A 19652-nucleotide genomic window follows, 5' to 3' on the forward strand; every position below is an offset into this window, starting at 1 on the left:
AAGCTACACATACTGGCCATTTACACTGTACAAGGGTGAAAGCTACACATACTGGCCATTTACACTGTACAAGGGTGCAAGCTACACATACTGGCCATTTACACTGTACAAGGGTGCAAGCTACACATACTGGCCATTTACACTGTACAAGGGTGCAAGCTACACATACTGGCCATTTACACTGTACAAGGGTGCAAGCTACACATACTGGCCATTTACACTGTACAAGGGTGAAAGCTACACATACTGGCCATTTACACTGTACAAGGGTGAAAGTTAGCTAGTGCTACGTATCAACAGCCATTGTTGGCCAATCCAGTAAGATTTGTACTCTATGGTGAGCTTCGATTGGTCACTCGAGTCGCCCGTGCTCGCATCGCTCAGCAGTCCCCCGTCCCCCTCCGCTTCTCTCTCTCTTTCCTTCCATTGTAAGTGAATGTCTTCCGATGTAACGCAGAGTGAAGCCGCTTCCTAGTGTAAATGGTCCAATACACACACACTCTCTCTCTCTTTCTCTATGTGATAAACTAGGACTATCTCTTTTCTCCTGCCCCTACCGCAGCTCAGAGACCGTATCGTCCAATCACGATCCACCTCCACTGACGACGACCTCCCTCTGCAGTTACCAAGAGTGCACCTGGATCTGACTGGACCAGAGAGGCTGCTGGGAGGGCCGGACGTGGCCGCCTGTCAGGTACTAGTCCTACAGGGACACTGAGTTTAGTCTGTCAGGTACTAGTCCTACAGGGACACTGAGTTTAGTCTGTCAGGTACTAGTCCTACAGGGACACTGAGTTTAGTCTGTCAGGTACTAGTCCTACAGGGACACTGAGTTTAGTCTGTCAGGTACTAGTCCTACAGGGACACTGAGTTTAGTCTGTCAGGTACTAGTCCTACAGGGACACTGAGTTTAGTCTGTCAGGTACTAGTCCTACAGGGACACTGAGTTTAGTCTGTCAGGTACTAGTCCTACAGGGACACTGAGTTTAGTCTGTCAGGTACTAGTCCTACAGGGACACTGAGTTTAGTCTGTCAGGTACTAGTCCTACAGGGACACTGAGTTTAGTCTGTCAGGTACTAGTCCTACAGGGACACTGAGTTTAGTCTGTCAGGTACTAGTCCTACAGGGACACTGAGTTTAGTCTGTCAGGTACTAGTCCTACAGGGACACTGAGTTTAGTCTGTCAGGTACTAGTCCTACAGGGACACTGAGTTTAGTCTGTCAGGTACTAGTCCTACAGGGACACTGAGTTTAGTCTGTCAGGTACTAGTCCTACAGGGACACTGAGTTTAGTCTGTCAGGTACTAGTCCTACAGGGACACTGAGTTTAGTCTGTCAGGTACTAGTCCTACAGGGACACTGAGTTTAGTCTGTCAGGTACTAGTCCTACAGGGACACTGAGTTTAGTCTGTCAGGTACTAGTCCTACAGGGACACTGAGTTTAGTCTGTCAGGTACTAGTCCTACAGGGACACTGAGTTTAGTCTGTCAGGTACTAGTCCTACAGGGACACTGAGTTTAGTCTGTCAGGTACTAGTCCTACAGGGACACTGAGTTTAGTCTGTCAGGTACTAGTCCTACAGGGACACTGAGTTTAGTCTGTCAGGTACTAGTCCTACAGGGACACTGAGTTTAGTCTGTCAGGTACTAGTCCTACAGGGACACTGAGTTTAGTCTGTCAGGTACTAGTCCTACAGGGACACTGAGTTTAGTCTGTCAGGTACTAGTCCTACAGGGACACTGAGTTTAGTCTGTCAGGTACTAGTCCTACAGGGACACTGAGTTTAGTCTGTCAGGTACTAGTCCTACAGGGACACTGAGTTTAGTCTGTCAGGTACTAGTCCTACAGGTACACTGAGTTTAGTCTGTCAGGTACTAGTCCTACAGGGACACTGAGTTTAGTCTGTCAGGTACTAGTCCTACAGGGACACTGAGTTTAGTCTGTCAGGTACTAGTCCTACAGGGACACTGAGTTTAGTCTGTCAGGTACTAGTCCTACAGGGACACTGAGTTTAGTCTGTCAGGTACTAGTCCTACAGGGACACTGAGTTTAGTCTGTCAGGTACTAGTCCTACAGGGACACTGAGTTTAGTCTGTCAGGTACTAGTCCTACAGGGACACTGAGTTTAGTCTGTCAGGTACTAGTCCTACAGGGACACTGAGTTTAGTCTGTCAGGTACTAGTCCTACAGGTACACTGAGTTTAGTCTGTCAGGTACTAGTCCTACAGGGACACTGAGTTTAGTCTGTCAGGTACTAGTCCTACAGGGACACTGAGTTTAGTCTGTCAGGTACTAGTCCTACAGGGACACTGAGTTTAGTCTGTCAGGTACTGAGAGGAGCAGGAAGTCAGGTTAGTCTGTCAGGTACTGAAAGGAGCAGGAAGTTAGTCCTGAATCTGATCTAAGGTCAGTTTAGTCTGTCAGGTACAGAGAGGAGCAGGAAGTTAGTCCTTGTATATTCATATACATGTAATAACCATCATATGGAAGTAAAGTTGGAGTCATGCGATGATACGGTGTGTGGTCCTCCCACTACGACTCATGAAACCATGCAGTTTATCTACAGATGAAATGTGATGAACTTCACAGGGGGGTGAAACGGTGACGAGCTTTAATGCTCCTTTCCAATAAATATCCACTTTCTGACTCTGGTTTTTACTTTATTGGACTCTTATTTTACCAGGTTATATTGACCGAGAACACGTTCTCATTTACAGCAACGCCCTGGGGAGTAGTTACATGGGAGAGGAGAGGGGGATTACATGATGATCGATGCTTGACTGCCGTTTTTGACAAATGAAAATATATATAGCCATAATAATTGGAGTAAACTAATGGACAATAACACTTAGGCTTCTACTTCCAGCTTATACAGAGCATTCGTAAAGTATTCAGACCCCTTTACTTTTTCCAAAATGTTTTACGTTACAGACTCATTCTAAAAATGGATTAAATAATTTATATTATAACATAACAGTCCTTATCAATCTACAAACAATACCCCATAATGACATCACAATAATCCATCATGACATCACAATACCCCATAATGACATCACAATAATCCATCATGACATCACAATACCCCATAATGACATCACAATACCCCATAATGACATCACAATACCCCATAATGACAAAGTGAAAAAAAAATTTTTTTTAAATGTTTGCAAATGTATAAAATAAAAAATTCTGAACTACCTTATTTACGTAAGTATTCAGACTCTTTGCTATGAGACTTGAAATTGAGCTCAGGTGCATCCTGTTTCCATTGATCATCCTTGAGATGTTTCTACAACTTGATTGGAGTCCACCTGTGGTAAATTCAATTGATTGGACATGATTTGGAAAGGCACACACCTGTCTATATAAGGTCCCACAGTTTACAGAGCATGTCAGAGCAAAAACCAAGCCATGAGGTCGAAGGAATTGTCCGTATTGCTAGTTGGTCCTCTCCTCTCAGAACTAGATCAGGTTAACATATTACCATCTACTATCAGTAGTTGGTCCTCTCCTCTCAGAACTAGATCAGGTTAACATACTCCTGGTGTTAGTTCAACACCTTTCCCTGAATATTTAAAGAAACACACACATTCACACCCTGAATAAAAACCTTTTGCTCTTTCCTCCCATGGTGCATTGCAGAGCCTGGTGGGGATGTTTTCTGAGTTGTACCACGCAGCGTTCTCCAGGATTGGTTCGATGGAGAGGGAAATCTCCGCCCACCAAAGCCATGTCTCCGCCCTCCGGAAAGAACTACAAGATGCCTGTCTCAGAGAGGACCTCCGTTTCATCCCTGTAAGAGACTAGAGGACCTCCGTTTCATCCCTGGAGGGACTATTTATAGTAACACTGCTGTCCTACAACTAGATACTCTTTATAGTAACGCTGCTGTCCTACAACTAGATACTCTTTATAGTAACACTGCTGTCCTACAACTAGATACTCTTTATAGTAACGCTGCTGTCCTACAACTAGATACTCTTTATAGTAACACTGCTGTCCTACAACTAGATACTCTTTATAGTAACACTGCTGTCCTACAACTAGATACTCTTTATAGTAACACTGTCCTACAACTAGATACTCTTTATAGTAACACTGCTGTCCTACAACTAGATACTCTTTATAGTAACACTGCTGTCCTACAACTAGATACTCTTTATAGTAACACTGTCCTACAACTAGATACTCTTTATAGTAACACTGCTGTCCTACAACTAGATACTCTTTATAGTAACACTGCTGTCCTACAACTAGATACTCTTTATAGTAACGCTGCTGTCCTACAACTAGATACTCTTTATAGTAACACTGCTGTCCTACAACTAGATACTCTTTATAGTAACGCTGCTGTCCTACAACTAGATACTCTTTATAGTAACACTGCTGTCCTACAACTAGATACTCTTTATAGTAACACTGCTGTCCTACAACTAGATACTCTTTATAGTAACGCTGCTGTCCTACAACTAGATACTCTTTATAGTAACACTGTCCTACAACTAGATACTCTTTATAGTAACACTGCTGTCCTACAACTAGATACTCTTTATAGTAACACTGCTGTCCTACAACTAGATACTCTTTATAGTAACGCTGCTGTCCTACAACTAGATACTCTTTATAGTAACACTGCTGTCCTACAACTAGATACTCTTTATAGTAACGCTGCTGTCCTACAACTAGATACTCTTTATAGTAACGCTGCTGTCCTACAACTAGATACTCTTTATAGTAACACTGTCCTACAACTAGATACTATTTATAGTAACACTGTCCTACAACTAGATACTCTTTATAGTAACACTGTCCTACAACTAGATACTCTTTATAGTAACACTGTCCTACAACTAGATACTCTTTATAGTAACGCTGCTGTCCTACAACTAGATACTCTTTATAGTAACACTGCTGTCCTACAACTAGATACTCTTTATAGTAACACTGTCCTACAACTAGATACTCTTTATAGTAACGCTGCTGTCCTACAACTAGATACTCTTTATAGTAACACTGTCCTACAACTAGATACTCTTTATAGTAACGCTGCTGTCCTACAACTAGATACTCTTTATAGTAACGCTGCTGTCCTACAACTAGATACTCTTTATAGTAACACTGCTGTCCTACAACTAGATACTCTTTATAGTAACACTGCTGTCCTACAACTAGATACTCTTTATAGTAACACTGCTGTCCTACAACTAGATACTCTTTATAGTAACACTGCTGTCCTACAACTAGATACTCTTTATAGTAACACTGCTGTCCTACAACTAGATACTCTTTATAGTAACACTGTCCTACAACTAGATACTCTTTATAGTAACACGCTGTCCTACAACTAGATACTCTTTATAGTAACACTGCTGTCCTACAACTAGATACTCTTTATAGTAACACTGCTGTCCTACAACTAGATACTCTTTATAGTAACACTGCTGTCCTACAACTAGATACTATTTATAGTAACACTGCTGTCCTACAACTAGATACTCTTTATAGTAACACTGCTGTCCTACAACTAGATACTCTTTATAGTAACACTGCTGTCCTACAACTAGATACTCTTTATAGTAACACTGTCCTACAACTAGATACTCTTTATAGTAACACTGCTGTCCTACAACTAGATACTCTTTATAGTAACACTGCTGTCCTACAACTAGATACTCTTTATAGTAACACTGCTGTCCTACAACTAGATACTCTTTATAGTAACGCTGCTGTCCTACAACTAGATACTCTTTATAGTAACGCTGCTGTCCTACAACTAGATACTCTTTATAGTAACGCTGCTGTCCTACAACTAGATACTCTTTATAGTAACGCTGCTGTCCTACAACTAGATACTCTTTATAGTAACACTGCTGTCCTACAACTAGATACTCTTTATAGTAACACTGTCCTACAACTAGATACTCTTTATAGTAACACTGCTGTCCTACAACTAGATACTCTTTATAGTAACACTGTCCTACAACTAGATACTCTTTATAGTAATGCTGCTGTCCTACAACTAGATACTCTTTATAGTAACGCTGCTGTCCTACAACTAGATACTCTTTATAGTAACGCTGCTGTCCTACAACTAGATACTCTTTATAGTAACACTGCTGTCCTACAACTAGATACTCTTTATAGTAACACTGTCCTACAACTAGATACTCTTTATAGTAACACTGCTGTCCTACAACTAGATACTCTTTATAGTAACACTGTCCTACAACTAGATACTCTTTATAGTAATGCTGCTGTCCTACAACTAGATACTCTTTATAGTAATGCTGCTGTCCTACAACTAGATACTCTTTATAGTAACACTGCTGTCCTACAACTAGATACTCTTTATAGTAACACTGCTGTCCTACAACTAGATACTCTTTATAGTAACACTGCTGTCCTACAACTAGATACTCTTTATAGTAACACTGCTGTCCTACAACTAGATACTCTTTATAGTAACACTGTCCTACAACTAGATACTCTTTATAGTAACGCTGCTGTCCTACAACTAGATACTCTTTATAGTAACACTGCTGTCCTACAACTAGATACTCTTTATAGTAACACTGCTGTCCTACAACTAGATACTCTTTATAGTAACACTGCTGTCCTACAACTAGATACTCTTTATAGTAACACTGTCCTACAACTAGATACTCTTTATAGTAACACTGCTGTCCTACAACTAGATACTCTTTATAGTAACACTGCTGTCCTACAACTAGATACTCTTTATAGTAACACTGCTGTCCTACAACTAGATACTCTTTATAGTAACACTGCTGTCCTACAACTAGATACTCTTTATAGTAACACTCTGTCCTACAACTAGATACTCTTTATAGTAACAGCTGTCCTACAACTAGATACTCTTTATAGTAACACTGCTGTCCTACAACTAGATACTCTTTATAGTAACACTGCTGTCCTACAACTAGATACTCTTTATAGTAACACTGCTGTCCTACAACTAGATACTCTTTATAGTAACGCTGCTGTCCTACAACTAGATACTCTTTATAGTAACGCTGCTGTCCTACAACTAGATACTCTTTATAGTAACACTGCTGTCCTACAACTAGATACTCTTTATAGTAACACTGCTGTCCTACAACTAGATACTCTTTATAGTAACACTGTCCTACAACTAGATACTCTTTATAGTAACGCTGCTGTCCTACAACTAGATACTCTTTATAGTAACACTGCTGTCCTACAACTAGATACTCTTTATAGTAACACTGCTGTCCTACAACTAGATACTCTTTATAGTAACGCTGCTGTCCTACAACTAGATACTCTTTATAGTAACACTGCTGTCCTACAACTAGATACTCTTTATAGTAACACTGCTGTCCTACAACTAGATACTCTTTATAGTAACGCTGCTGTCCTACAACTAGATACTCTTTATAGTAACGCTGCTGTCCTACAACTAGATACTCTTTATAGTAACGCTGCTGTCCTACAACTAGATACTCTTTATAGTAACGCTGCTGTCCTACAACTAGATACTCTTTATAGTAACACTGCTGTCCTACAACTAGATACTCTTTATAGTAACGCTGCTGTCCTACAACTAGATACTCTTTATAGTAACACTGCTGTCCTACAACTAGATACTCTTTATAGTAACACTGCTGTCCTACAACTAGATACTCTTTATAGTAACACTGCTGTCCTACAACTAGATACTCTTTATAGTAACACTGCTGTCCTACAACTAGATACTCTTTATAGTAACACTGCTGTCCTACAACTAGATACTCTTTATAGTAACACTGCTGTCCTACAACTAGATACTCTTTATAGTAACACTCTGTCCTACAACTAGATACTATTTATAGTAACACTGTCCTACAACTAGATACTCTTTATAGTAACGCTGCTGTCCTACAACTAGATACTCTTTATAGTAACGCTGCTGTCCTACAACTAGATACTCTTTATAGTAACACTGTCCTACAACTAGATACTCTTTATAGTAACGCTGCTGTCCTACAACTAGATACTCTTTATAGTAACGCTGCTGTCCTACAACTAGATACTCTTTATAGTAACGCTGCTGTCCTACAACTAGATACTCTTTATAGTAACGCTGCTGTCCTACAACTAGATACTCTTTATAGTAACGCTGCTGTCCTACAACTAGATACTCTTTATAGTAACGCTGTCCTACAACTAGATACTCTTTATAGTAACACTGCTGTCCTACAACTAGATACTCTTTATAGTAACGCTGCTGTCCTACAACTAGATACTCTTTATAGTAACACTGCTGTCCTACAACTAGATACTCTTTATAGTAACACTGTCCTACAACTAGATACTCTTTATAGTAACACTGCTGTCCTACAACTAGATACTCTTTATAGTAACACTGCTGTCCTACAACTAGATACTCTTTATAGTAACACTGCTGTCCTACAACTAGATACTCTTTATAGTAACACTGCTGTCCTACAACTAGATACTCTTTATAGTAACACTGCTGTCCTACAACTAGATACTCTTTATAGTAACACTGTCCTACAACTAGATACTATTTATAGTAACACTGTCCTACAACTAGATACTCTTTATAGTAACGCTGCTGTCCTACAACTAGATACTCTTTATAGTAACGCTGCTGTCCTACAACTAGATACTCTTTATAGTAACACTGCTGTCCTACAACTAGATACTCTTTATAGTAACAGCTGTCCTACAACTAGATACTCTTTATAGTAACACCTGTCCTGCAACTAGATACTCTTTATAGTAACACTGCTGTCCTACAACTAGATACTCTTTATAGTAACGCTGCTGTCCTACAACTAGATACTCTTTATAGTAACGCTGCTGTCCTACAACTAGATACTCTTTATAGTAACGCTGCTGTCCTACAACTAGATACTCTTTATAGTAACACTGTCCTACAACTAGATACTCTTTATAGTAACGCTGCTGTCCTACAACTAGATACTCTTTATAGTAACGCTGCTGTCCTACAACTAGATACTCTTTATAGTAACGCTGCTGTCCTACAACTAGATACTCTTTATAGTAACGCTGCTGTCCTACAACTAGATACTCTTTATAGTAACGCTGCTGTCCTACAACTAGATACTCTTTATAGTAACACTGTCCTACAACTAGATACTCTTTATAGTAACACTGTCCTACAACTAGATACTCTTTATAGTAACACTGCTGTCCTACAACTAGATACTCTTTATAGTAACACTGCTGTCCTACAACTAGATACTCTTTATAGTAACACTGTCCTACAACTAGATACTCTTTATAGTAACACTGTCCTACAACTAGATACTCTTTATAGTAACACTGTCCTACAACTAGATACTCTTTATAGTAACACTGCTGTCCTACAACTAGATACTCTTTATAGTAACACTGCTGTCCTACAACTAGATACTCTTTATAGTAACACTGCTGTCCTACAACTAGATACTCTTTATAGTAACACTGTCCTACAACTAGATACTCTTTATAGTAACACTGTCCTACAACTAGATACTCTTTATAGTAACGCTGCTGTCCTACAACTAGATACTCTTTATAGTAACGCTGCTGTCCTACAACTAGATACTCTTTATAGTAACACTGTCCTACAACTAGATACTCTTTATAGTAACACTGTCCTACAACTAGATACTCTTTATAGTAACACTGTCCTACAACTAGATACTCTTTATAGTAACACTGCTGTCCTACAACTAGATACTCTTTATAGTAACACTGCTGTCCTACAACTAGATACTCTTTATAGTAACACTGCTGTCCTACAACTAGATACTCTTTATAGTAACGCTGCTGTCCTACAACTAGATACTCTTTATAGTAACGCTGCTGTCCTACAACTAGATACTCTTTATAGTAACACTGCTGTCCTACAACTAGATACTCTTTATAGTAACACTGCTGTCCTACAACTAGATACTCTTTATAGTAACACTGTCCTACAACTAGATACTATTTATAGTAACGCTGCTGTCCTACAACTAGATACTCTTTATAGTAACGCTGCTGTCCTACAACTAGATACTCTTTATAGTAACACTGCTGTCCTACAACTAGATACTCTTTATAGTAACGCTGCTGTCCTACAACTAGATACTCTTTATAGTAACGCTGCTGTCCTACAACTAGATACTCTTTATAGTAACGCTGCTGTCCTACAACTAGATACTCTTTATAGTAACACTGCTGTCCTACAACTAGATACTCTTTATAGTAACACTGCTGTCCTACAACTAGATACTCTTTATAGTAACACTGCTGTCCTACAACTAGATACTCTTTATAGTAACACTGCTGTCCTACAACTAGATACTCTTTATAGTAACACTGTCCTACAACTAGATACTCTTTATAGTAACACTGCTGTCCTACAACTAGATACTCTTTATAGTAACACTGCTGTCCTACAACTAGATACTCTTTATAGTAACACTGCTGTCCTACAACTAGATACTCTTTATAGTAACACTGCTGTCCTACAACTAGATACTCTTTATAGTAACACTGTCCTACAACTAGATACTCTTTATAGTAACACTGTCCTGCAACTAGATACTATTTATAGTAACACTGTCCTACAACTAGATACTCTTTATAGTAACGCTGCTGTCCTACAACTAGATACTCTTTATAGTAACGCTGCTGTCCTACAACTAGATACTCTTTATAGTAACACTGTCCTACAACTAGATACTCTTTATAGTAACGCTGCTGTCCTACAACTAGATACTCTTTATAGTAACGCTGCTGTCCTACAACTAGATACTCTTTATAGTAACGCTGCTGTCCTACAACTAGATACTCTTTATAGTAACGCTGCTGTCCTACAACTAGATACTCTTTATAGTAACGCTGCTGTCCTACAACTAGATACTCTTTATAGTAACGCTGCTGTCCTACAACTAGATACTCTTTATAGTAACACTGTCCTACAACTAGATACTCTTTATAGTAACGCTGCTGTCCTACAACTAGATACTCTTTATAGTAACGCTGCTGTCCTACAACTAGATACTCTTTATAGTAACACTGTCCTACAACTAGATACTCTTTATAGTAACACTGTCCTACAACTAGATACTCTTTATAGTAACACTGTCCTACAACTAGATACTCTTTATAGTAACACTGTCCTACAACTAGATACTCTTTATAGTAACACTGTCCTACAACTAGATACTCTTTATAGTAACACTGCTGTCCTACAACTAGATACTCTTTATAGTAACACTGCTGTCCTACAACTAGATACTCTTTATAGTAACGCTGCTGTCCTACAACTAGATACTCTTTATAGTAACGCTGCTGTCCTACAACTAGATACTCTTTATAGTAACACTGTCCTACAACTAGATACTCTTTATAGTAACACTGTCCTACAACTAGATACTCTTTATAGTAACACTGCTGTCCTACAACTAGATACTCTTTATAGTAACACTGTCCTACAACTAGATACTCTTTATAGTAACACTGTCCTACAACTAGATACTCTTTATAGTAACACTGCTGTCCTACAACTAGATACTCTTTATAGTAACACTGTCCTACAACTAGATACTCTTTATAGTAACACTGTCCTACAACTAGATACTCTTTATAGTAACACTGTCCTACAACTAGATACTCTTTATAGTAACACTGTCCTACAACTAGATACTCTTTATAGTAACGCTGCTGTCCTACAACTAGATACTCTTTATAGTAACACTGTCCTACAACTAGATACTCTTTATAGTAACACTGCTGTCCTACAACTAGATACTCTTTATAGTAACGCTGCTGTCCTACAACTAGATACTCTTTATAGTAACACTGTCCTACAACTAGATACTCTTTATAGTAACACTGTCCTACAACTAGATACTATTTATAGTAACACTGTCCTACAACTAGATACTCTTTATAGTAATGCTGCTGTCCTACAACTAGATACTCTTTATAGTAACACTGTCCTACAACTAGATACTCTTTATAGTAACGCTGCTGTCCTACAACTAGATACTCTTTATAGTAACACTGCTGTCCTACAACTAGATACTCTTTATAGTAACACTGCTGTCCTACAACTAGATACTCTTTATAGTAACGCTGCTGTCCTACAACTAGATACTCTTTATAGTAACGCTGCTGTCCTACAACTAGATACTCTTTATAGTAACACTGCTGTCCTACAACTAGATACTCTTTATAGTAACACTGTCCTACAACTAGATACTCTTTATAGTAACACTGTCCTACAACTAGATACTCTTTATAGTAACACTGCTGTCCTACAACTAGATACTCTTTATAGTAACACTGCTGTCCTACAACTAGATACTCTTTATAGTAACACTGTCCTACAACTAGATACTCTTTATAGTAACGCTGCTGTCCTACAACTAGATACTCTTTATAGTAACACTGCTGTCCTACAACTAGATACTCTTTATAGTAACGCTGCTGTCCTACAACTAGATACTCTTTATAGTAACACTGCTGTCCTACAACTAGATACTCTTTATAGTAACACGCTGTCCTACAACTAGATACTCTTTATAGTAACGCTGCTGTCCTACAACTAGATACTCTTTATAGTAACGCTGCTGTCCTACAACTAGATACTCTTTATAGTAACACTGTCCTACAACTAGATACTCTTTATAGTAACACTGCTGTCCTACAACTAGATACTCTTTATAGTAACACTGCTGTCCTACAACTAGATACTCTTTATAGTAACACTGCTGTCCTACAACTAGATACTCTTTATAGTAACACTGTCCTACAACTAGATACTCTTTATAGTAACACTGCTGTCCTACAACTAGATACTCTTTATAGTAACACTGCTGTCCTACAACTAGATACTCTTTATAGTAACACTGCTGTCCTACAACTAGATACTCTTTATAGTAACACTGTCCTACAACTAGATACTCTTTATAGTAACACTGTCCTACAACTAGATACTCTTTATAGTAACACTGTCCTACAACTAGATACTCTTTATAGTAACACTGTCCTACAACTAGATACTCTTTATAGTAACACTGCTGTCCTACAACTAGATACTCTTTATAGTAACACTGCTGTCCTACAACTAGATACTCTTTATAGTAACGCTGCTGTCCTACAACTAGATACTCTTTATAGTAACACTGTCCTACAACTAGATACTCTTTATAGTAACACTGCTGTCCTACAACTAGATACTCTTTATAGTAACACTGTCCTACAACTAGATACTCTTTATAGTAACACTGCTGTCCTACAACTAGATACTCTTTATAGTAACGCTGCTGTCCTACAACTAGATACTCTTTATAGTAACGCTGCTGTCCTACAACTAGATACTCTTTATAGTAACGCTGCTGTCCTACAACTAGATACTCTTTATAGTAACACTGTCCTACAACTAGATACTCTTTATAGTAACACTGCTGTCCTACAACTAGATACTCTTTATAGTAACACTGTCCTACAACTAGATACTCTTTATAGTAACACTGTCCTACAACTAGATACTCTTTATAGTAACACTGCTGTCCTACAACTAGATACTCTTTATAGTAACACTGTCCTACAACTAGATACTCTTTATAGTAACACTGCTGTCCTACAACTAGATACTCTTTATAGTAACACTGCTGTCCTACAACTAGATACTCTTTATAGTAACGCTGCTGTCCTACAACTAGATACTCTTTATAGTAACGCTGCTGTCCTACAACTAGATACTCTTTATAGTAACGCTGCTGTCCTACAACTAGATACTCTTTATAGTAACGCTGCTGTCCTACAACTAGATACTCTTTATAGTAACGCTGCTGTCCTACAACTAGATACTCTTTATAGTAACGCTGCTGTCCTACAACTAGATACTCTTTATAGTAACGCTGCTGTCCTACAACTAGATACTCTTTATAGTAACACTGCTGTCCTACAACTAGATACTCTTTATAGTAACACTGCTGTCCTACAACTAGATACTCTTTATAGTAACACTGTCCTACAACTAGATACTCTTTATAGTAACACTGCTGTCCTACAACTAGATACTCTTTATAGTAACGCTGCTGTCCTACAACTAGATACTCTTTATAGTAACGCTGCTGTCCTACAACTAGATACTCTTTATAGTAACACTGTCCTACAACTAGATACTCTTTATAGTAACACTGCTGTCCTACAACTAGATACTCTTTATAGTAACACTGCTGTCCTACAACTAGATACTCTTTATAGTAACACTGTCCTACAACTAGATACTCTTTATAGTAACACTGTCCTACAACTAGATACTCTTTATAGTAACACTGTCCTACAACTAGATACTCTTTATAGTAACACTGCTGTCCTACAACTAGATACTCTTTATAGTAACACTGCTGTCCTACAACTAGATACTCTTTATAGTAACACTGCTGTCCTACAACTAGATACTCTTTATAGTAACGCTGCTGTCCTACAACTAGATACTCTTTATAGTAACACTGTCCTACAACTAGATACTCTTTATAGTAACGCTGCTGTCCTACAACTAGATACTCTTTATAGTAACACTGTCCTACAACTAGATACTCTTTATAGTAACACTGTCCTACAACTAGATACTCTTTATAGTAACACTGTCCTACAACTAGATACTCTTTATAGTAACGCTGCTGTCCTACAACTAGATACTCTTTATAGTAACACTGCTGTCCTACAACTAGATACTCTTTATAGTAACACTGTCCTACAACTAGATACTCTTTATAGTAACACTGTCCTACAACTAGATACTATTTATAGTAACACTGTCCTACAACTAGATACTCTTTATAGTAACGCTGCTGTCCTACAACTAGATACTCTTTATAGTAACGCTGCTGTCCTACAACTAGATACTCTTTATAGTAACGCTGCTGTCCTACAACTAGATACTCTTTATAGTAACGCTGCTGTCCTACAACTAGATACTCTTTATAGTAACGCTGCTGTCCTACAACTAGATACTCTTTATAGTAACGCTGCTGTCCTACAACTAGATACTCTTTATAGTAACGCTGCTGTCCTACAACTAGATACTCTTTATAGTAACGCTGCTGTCCTACAACTAGATACTCTTTATAGTAACGCTGCTGTCCTACAACTAGATACTCTTTATAGTAACGCTGCTGTCCTACAACTAGATACTCTTTATAGTAACGCTGCTGTCCTACAACTAGATACTCTTTATAGTAACACTGCTGTCCTACAACTAGATACTCTTTATAGTAACACTGCTGTCCTACAACTAGATACTCTTTATAGTAACACTGCTGTCCTACAACTAGATACTCTTTATAGTAACACTGCTGTCCTACAACTAGATACTCTTTATAGTAACACTGCTGTCCTACAACTAGATACTCTTTATAGTAACACTGTCCTACAACTAGATACTCTTTATAGTAACACTGCTGTCCTACAACTAGATACTCTTTATAGTAACACTGTCCTACAACTAGATACTCTTTATAGTAACACTGCTGTCCTACAACTAGATACTCTTTATAGTAACACTGTCCTACAACTAGATACTCTTTATAGTAACACTGTCCTACAACTAGATACTCTTTATAGTAACACTGCTGTCCTACAACTAGATACTCTTTATAGTAACACTGCTGTCCTACAACTAGATACTCTTTATAGTAACACTGCTGTCCTACAACTAGATACTCTTTATAGTAACACTGCTGTCCTACAACTAGATACTCTTTATAGTAACGCTGCTGTCCTACAACTAGATACTCTTTATAGTAACGCTGCTGTCCTACAACTAGATACTCTTTATAATAACGCTGCTGTCCTACAACTAGATACTCTTTATAGTAACGCTGCTGTCCTACAACTAGATACTCTTTATAGTAACGCTGCTGTCCTACAACTAGATACTCTTTATAGTAACACTGTCCTACAACTAGATACTCTTTATAGTAACGCTGCTGTCCTACAACTAGATACTCTTTATAGTAACGCTGCTGTCCTACAACTAGATACTCTTTATAGTAACACTGTCCTACAACTAGATACTCTTTATAGTAACACTGCTGTCCTACAATTAGATACTCTTTATAGTAACACTGCTGTCCTACAACTAGAGAGACTCTCTCAACACTGCTGTCTCTCGTCTATCAGTTGTGGGGAACAATCCTCGTCCGATTACTGACAGTATGGAAGAACCTCTGTTTGGCTCATTTAACACCGCAGGGACTGCAGTGTCTAAAAGAGTAGAAATCAGGCTTGATCCCTGTGTCTGTGTGCGTTTTTTTTTCCTGTCGATGTATCTTTTTAACGTCTGTCTACTTTTCCAGACTTAACTTCCAAACTGTGAAATGTGTCCGTTTGACCAAACCCACAGTGACACTTTCAATAGGAAGACTTTACTTCTACCCCTAGTTTCCATTTCCTTAATCTGGTCGTTAATCCCCCAAAAACAGACAAGGTTTTTCTAGATGTTGTAAAGGAAGTGGTCTCAGTAAACGGCTGGATATGGACGGTCATCATTTAAGTGACAGGCTGCTATTTAAAGCGGGACCTACGATTCAATTGACTCTTTAAAAAAAAAAGCTCATTTCAAAGACTGAAAATAACTAGGATCAGTCTCTCTATTTCCTCTCCCTCTCGTTTAGGACCTTCAGACTGACTAGGACTGATTTTTGTTTGGTAGTTTGTGGGACATGGATAAAAGGAAAGTTGTTTATGTGTGTTTTCATGTTCCTTAACCTTTGACCTCCCCTCCTCTCCTCTTCTTCAGGCGTGTGATTCTCAATCGTCAATGACCCCGCACCTAGACGACCCCTTTCAGCTCCTCGTTGACCCCGAAGCCCCTCCCACCGACCGCGCCAACGTTCTGCTGAGGGAGGCGACATGCAAACCCAACCCTACCCCGTCCCTCGCTCCCTCCCTCCCCTTGTCAGACCCCTCTACAAAGGCCAAGGGCTGTAAGAAGGTCCCCAAGAAGAGTCGTTCTGTACCGTCCAAGGCTCCGTCGAGAAGATAAGACCACAGCATCACTGTTAGGTGTCACAGTGTATCTGCCGCTGCGTCTGAAATGGATCCATATTTCCCAAAGTGCTGTTGACCAGGAGACCCTTGGGTTCGTCTTTGGGAAGCATCGTGTGTTAGGAGAACAACCCTTCAGTGTACTACAGATTCCTTCCTTATAACTGTCCTTTTTATGAAGCGTTTTGATACTGTCATAAGAGTATGAGGTAGACATTTTATTTAGCTGAAAAAAATAAAAAGACCTGTTTTTGTTCCATAAATCAGTAAACCTTTTTACCTGGAAAAATGACTACTGGCTTTTCAGTTTGGGTCATGTGATGTCTCTTCACATCCAGAGATCTGCCTCTCAAGGTGCAACTGGTGAATGAGTGGAAATAAGTGTGTGTGTGTGTGTGTGTGTGTGTGTGTGTGTGTGTGTGTGTGTGTGTGTGTGTGTGTGTGTGTGTGTGTGTACACTCTTCCTGAACCCTATAATCAGATACCCCCAGTACATCTACACACAGACACAAGAAAGACTGTAATGATCTCCTATGGCTTGTAGTCTGTGTGTGTGTTTGCAACATTCAATACGTTTTAGATATTTTAATTTGCATACATCCTGTTCCAGTCATTTTGCCCAGCTGTTTCTGTGTCTGAAGCTCAGAGCTTGTGACTTGATGCAGCGTCAACTGTCTACCTGTCTGTCCTGAGACAGAGCGGAGGTGTCTGTACCTGTCCCCAACCACCTGCTACTGTCACCTCACTGAGTGTGTGTGTGCGTCACTCCTGTTCTCTTCCTGCTCTGACCTGATTTATTAAAACCATTGGAAGTGAAACAGTCATATCACTCAACCTCCATGGGTACCTCTAGTACTACCTCACCAGTCCTCCATGGATACCACACCAGTCCTCCATGGATACCACACCAGTCCTCCATGGATACCACACCAGTCCTCCATGGATACCACACCAGTCCTCCATGGATACCTCTAGTACTACCTCACCAGTCCTCCATGGATACCTCTAGTACTACCACACCAGTCCTCCATGGATACCACACCAGTCCTCCATGGATACCTCTAGTACTACCACACCAGTCCTCCATGGATACCACACCAGTCCTCCATGGATACCTCTAGTACTACCACACCAGTCCTCCATGGATACCACACCAGTCCTCCATGGATACCTCTAGTACTACCACACCAGTCCTCCATGGATACCACACCAGTCCTCCATGGATACCTCTAGTACTACCACACCAGTCCTCCATGGATACCACACCAGTCCTCCATGGATACCTCTAGTACTACCACACCAGTCCTCCATGGATACCACACCAGTCCTCCATGGATACCTCTAGTACTACCACACCAGTCCTCCATGGATACCTCTAGTACTACCACACCAGTCCTCCATGGATACCACACCAGTCCTCCATGGATACCACACCAGTCCTCCATGGATACCACACCAGTCCTCCATGGATACCACACCAGTCCTCCATGGGTTTTATTTAACCTTTATTTTACCAGGCAAGTCAGTTAAGAATAAATTCTTATTTACAATGACGGTCTAGGAACAGTGGGTTAACTGCCTTGTTCAGGGGTAGAATGACAGGTTTGTACCTTGTCGGCTCGGGGATTCAAACTTGCAACCTTTCGGTTACTAGTCCAACGCTCAAACCACTAGGCTACGCTGGATACCTCTAGTACTACCACAGTAAATAATCTGCTCACTCTCATATATTGACATATTAAGGAAATGTATGATGGGATTAAAGGTCTAAATACTTTATTAACCTCTGGTGTCATGTTAGGAGAAATCTTTCCTTATACGGCTCTGGTTCCTGCAACGCCGCATAGAACAGGGATTATCTGTGTTAATATGAATAGGGCTCGTTTACAGTGACATGTTTCCTAACTTCACGTCCTTGATCACTTGGTAATGTGTGACGCTCTTAGAATTGTTTACATCAAATTGAAGCTAAGTTGGCTTCTTCTGAATGGAGTCTTAAGGATCAGGCTACCCACTACGCGAGTATACACACACACACACACACACACACGTGAGCACACACTCACTCACTTACACACACACACATCCCCCTAGTGATTGCTGTGATGTCAAATTGGATCCTCTGCAAAGTGAGACTCTCTCTCTCTCTCTCTCTCTCTCTCTCTCTCTCTCTCTCTCTCTCTCTCTCTCTCTGTTTCTCTCTCTCTCTCTTTCTCTCTCTCTTTCTCTCTCTCTCTGTCTCTCTCTCTGTGTCTCTCTGTCTCTCTCTCTCTCTCTCTGTCTCTCTCTCTCTCTCTCTCTCTCTCTGTTTCTCTCTCTCGCTCTCTCTCTCTCTCTCTCTCTCTCTCTCTCTCTCTCTCTCTGTGTCTCTCTCTGTGTGTGTCTCTCTCTTTCTCTGTGTCTCTCTCTCTCTCTCTACCTATGTTGGTGGGTCACCTGTGCTCCCATAGAGCCAGGTAAAGGGACTCTACTAACGACATGAATGAGGAGAGCCCCTGATAGAGCAGCTTGTTTGATTTGACCCCATAGGAGTTATGAAGGGGACCAACTCTAAGACTAATTATTAGGGAGAAAGGTCAAATAACATACACTGTCTCTCTCA

The 19652-nt window shown here is 39.7% G+C and overlaps 1 protein-coding gene across 5 annotated transcripts in view; it reads left to right on the plus strand.

Moving 5' to 3' along the window:
* The window catches only part of ccdc171 (coiled-coil domain containing 171), a 107198-nt gene extending 89906 nt beyond the window's left edge, over positions 1 to 17292 (plus strand). For 3 of the 5 annotated variants that reach the window (XM_045713762.1, XM_045713763.1, XM_045713766.1), the window contains 3 exons: positions 563 to 694; positions 3647 to 3799; positions 16803 to 17292. In XM_045713762.1, the coding sequence (XP_045569718.1) occupies positions 563 to 694; positions 3647 to 3799; positions 16803 to 17048 (531 nt within the window). In that variant the 3' untranslated portion in view covers positions 17049 to 17292. Of the gene's footprint in view, positions 1 to 562; positions 695 to 3646; positions 3848 to 16802 lie in introns of all 5 variants that reach the window. The other 2 variants (XM_045713764.1, XM_045713765.1) reach the window with 2 other exon arrangements.
* The last annotated feature ends 2360 nt before the right edge of the window (positions 17293 to 19652 follow it).

The sequence above is a fragment of the Salmo salar genome, unplaced genomic scaffold (genome assembly GCF_905237065.1).
Source record: "Salmo salar unplaced genomic scaffold, Ssal_v3.1, whole genome shotgun sequence".
NCBI lineage: Eukaryota > Metazoa > Chordata > Actinopteri > Salmoniformes > Salmonidae > Salmo > Salmo salar.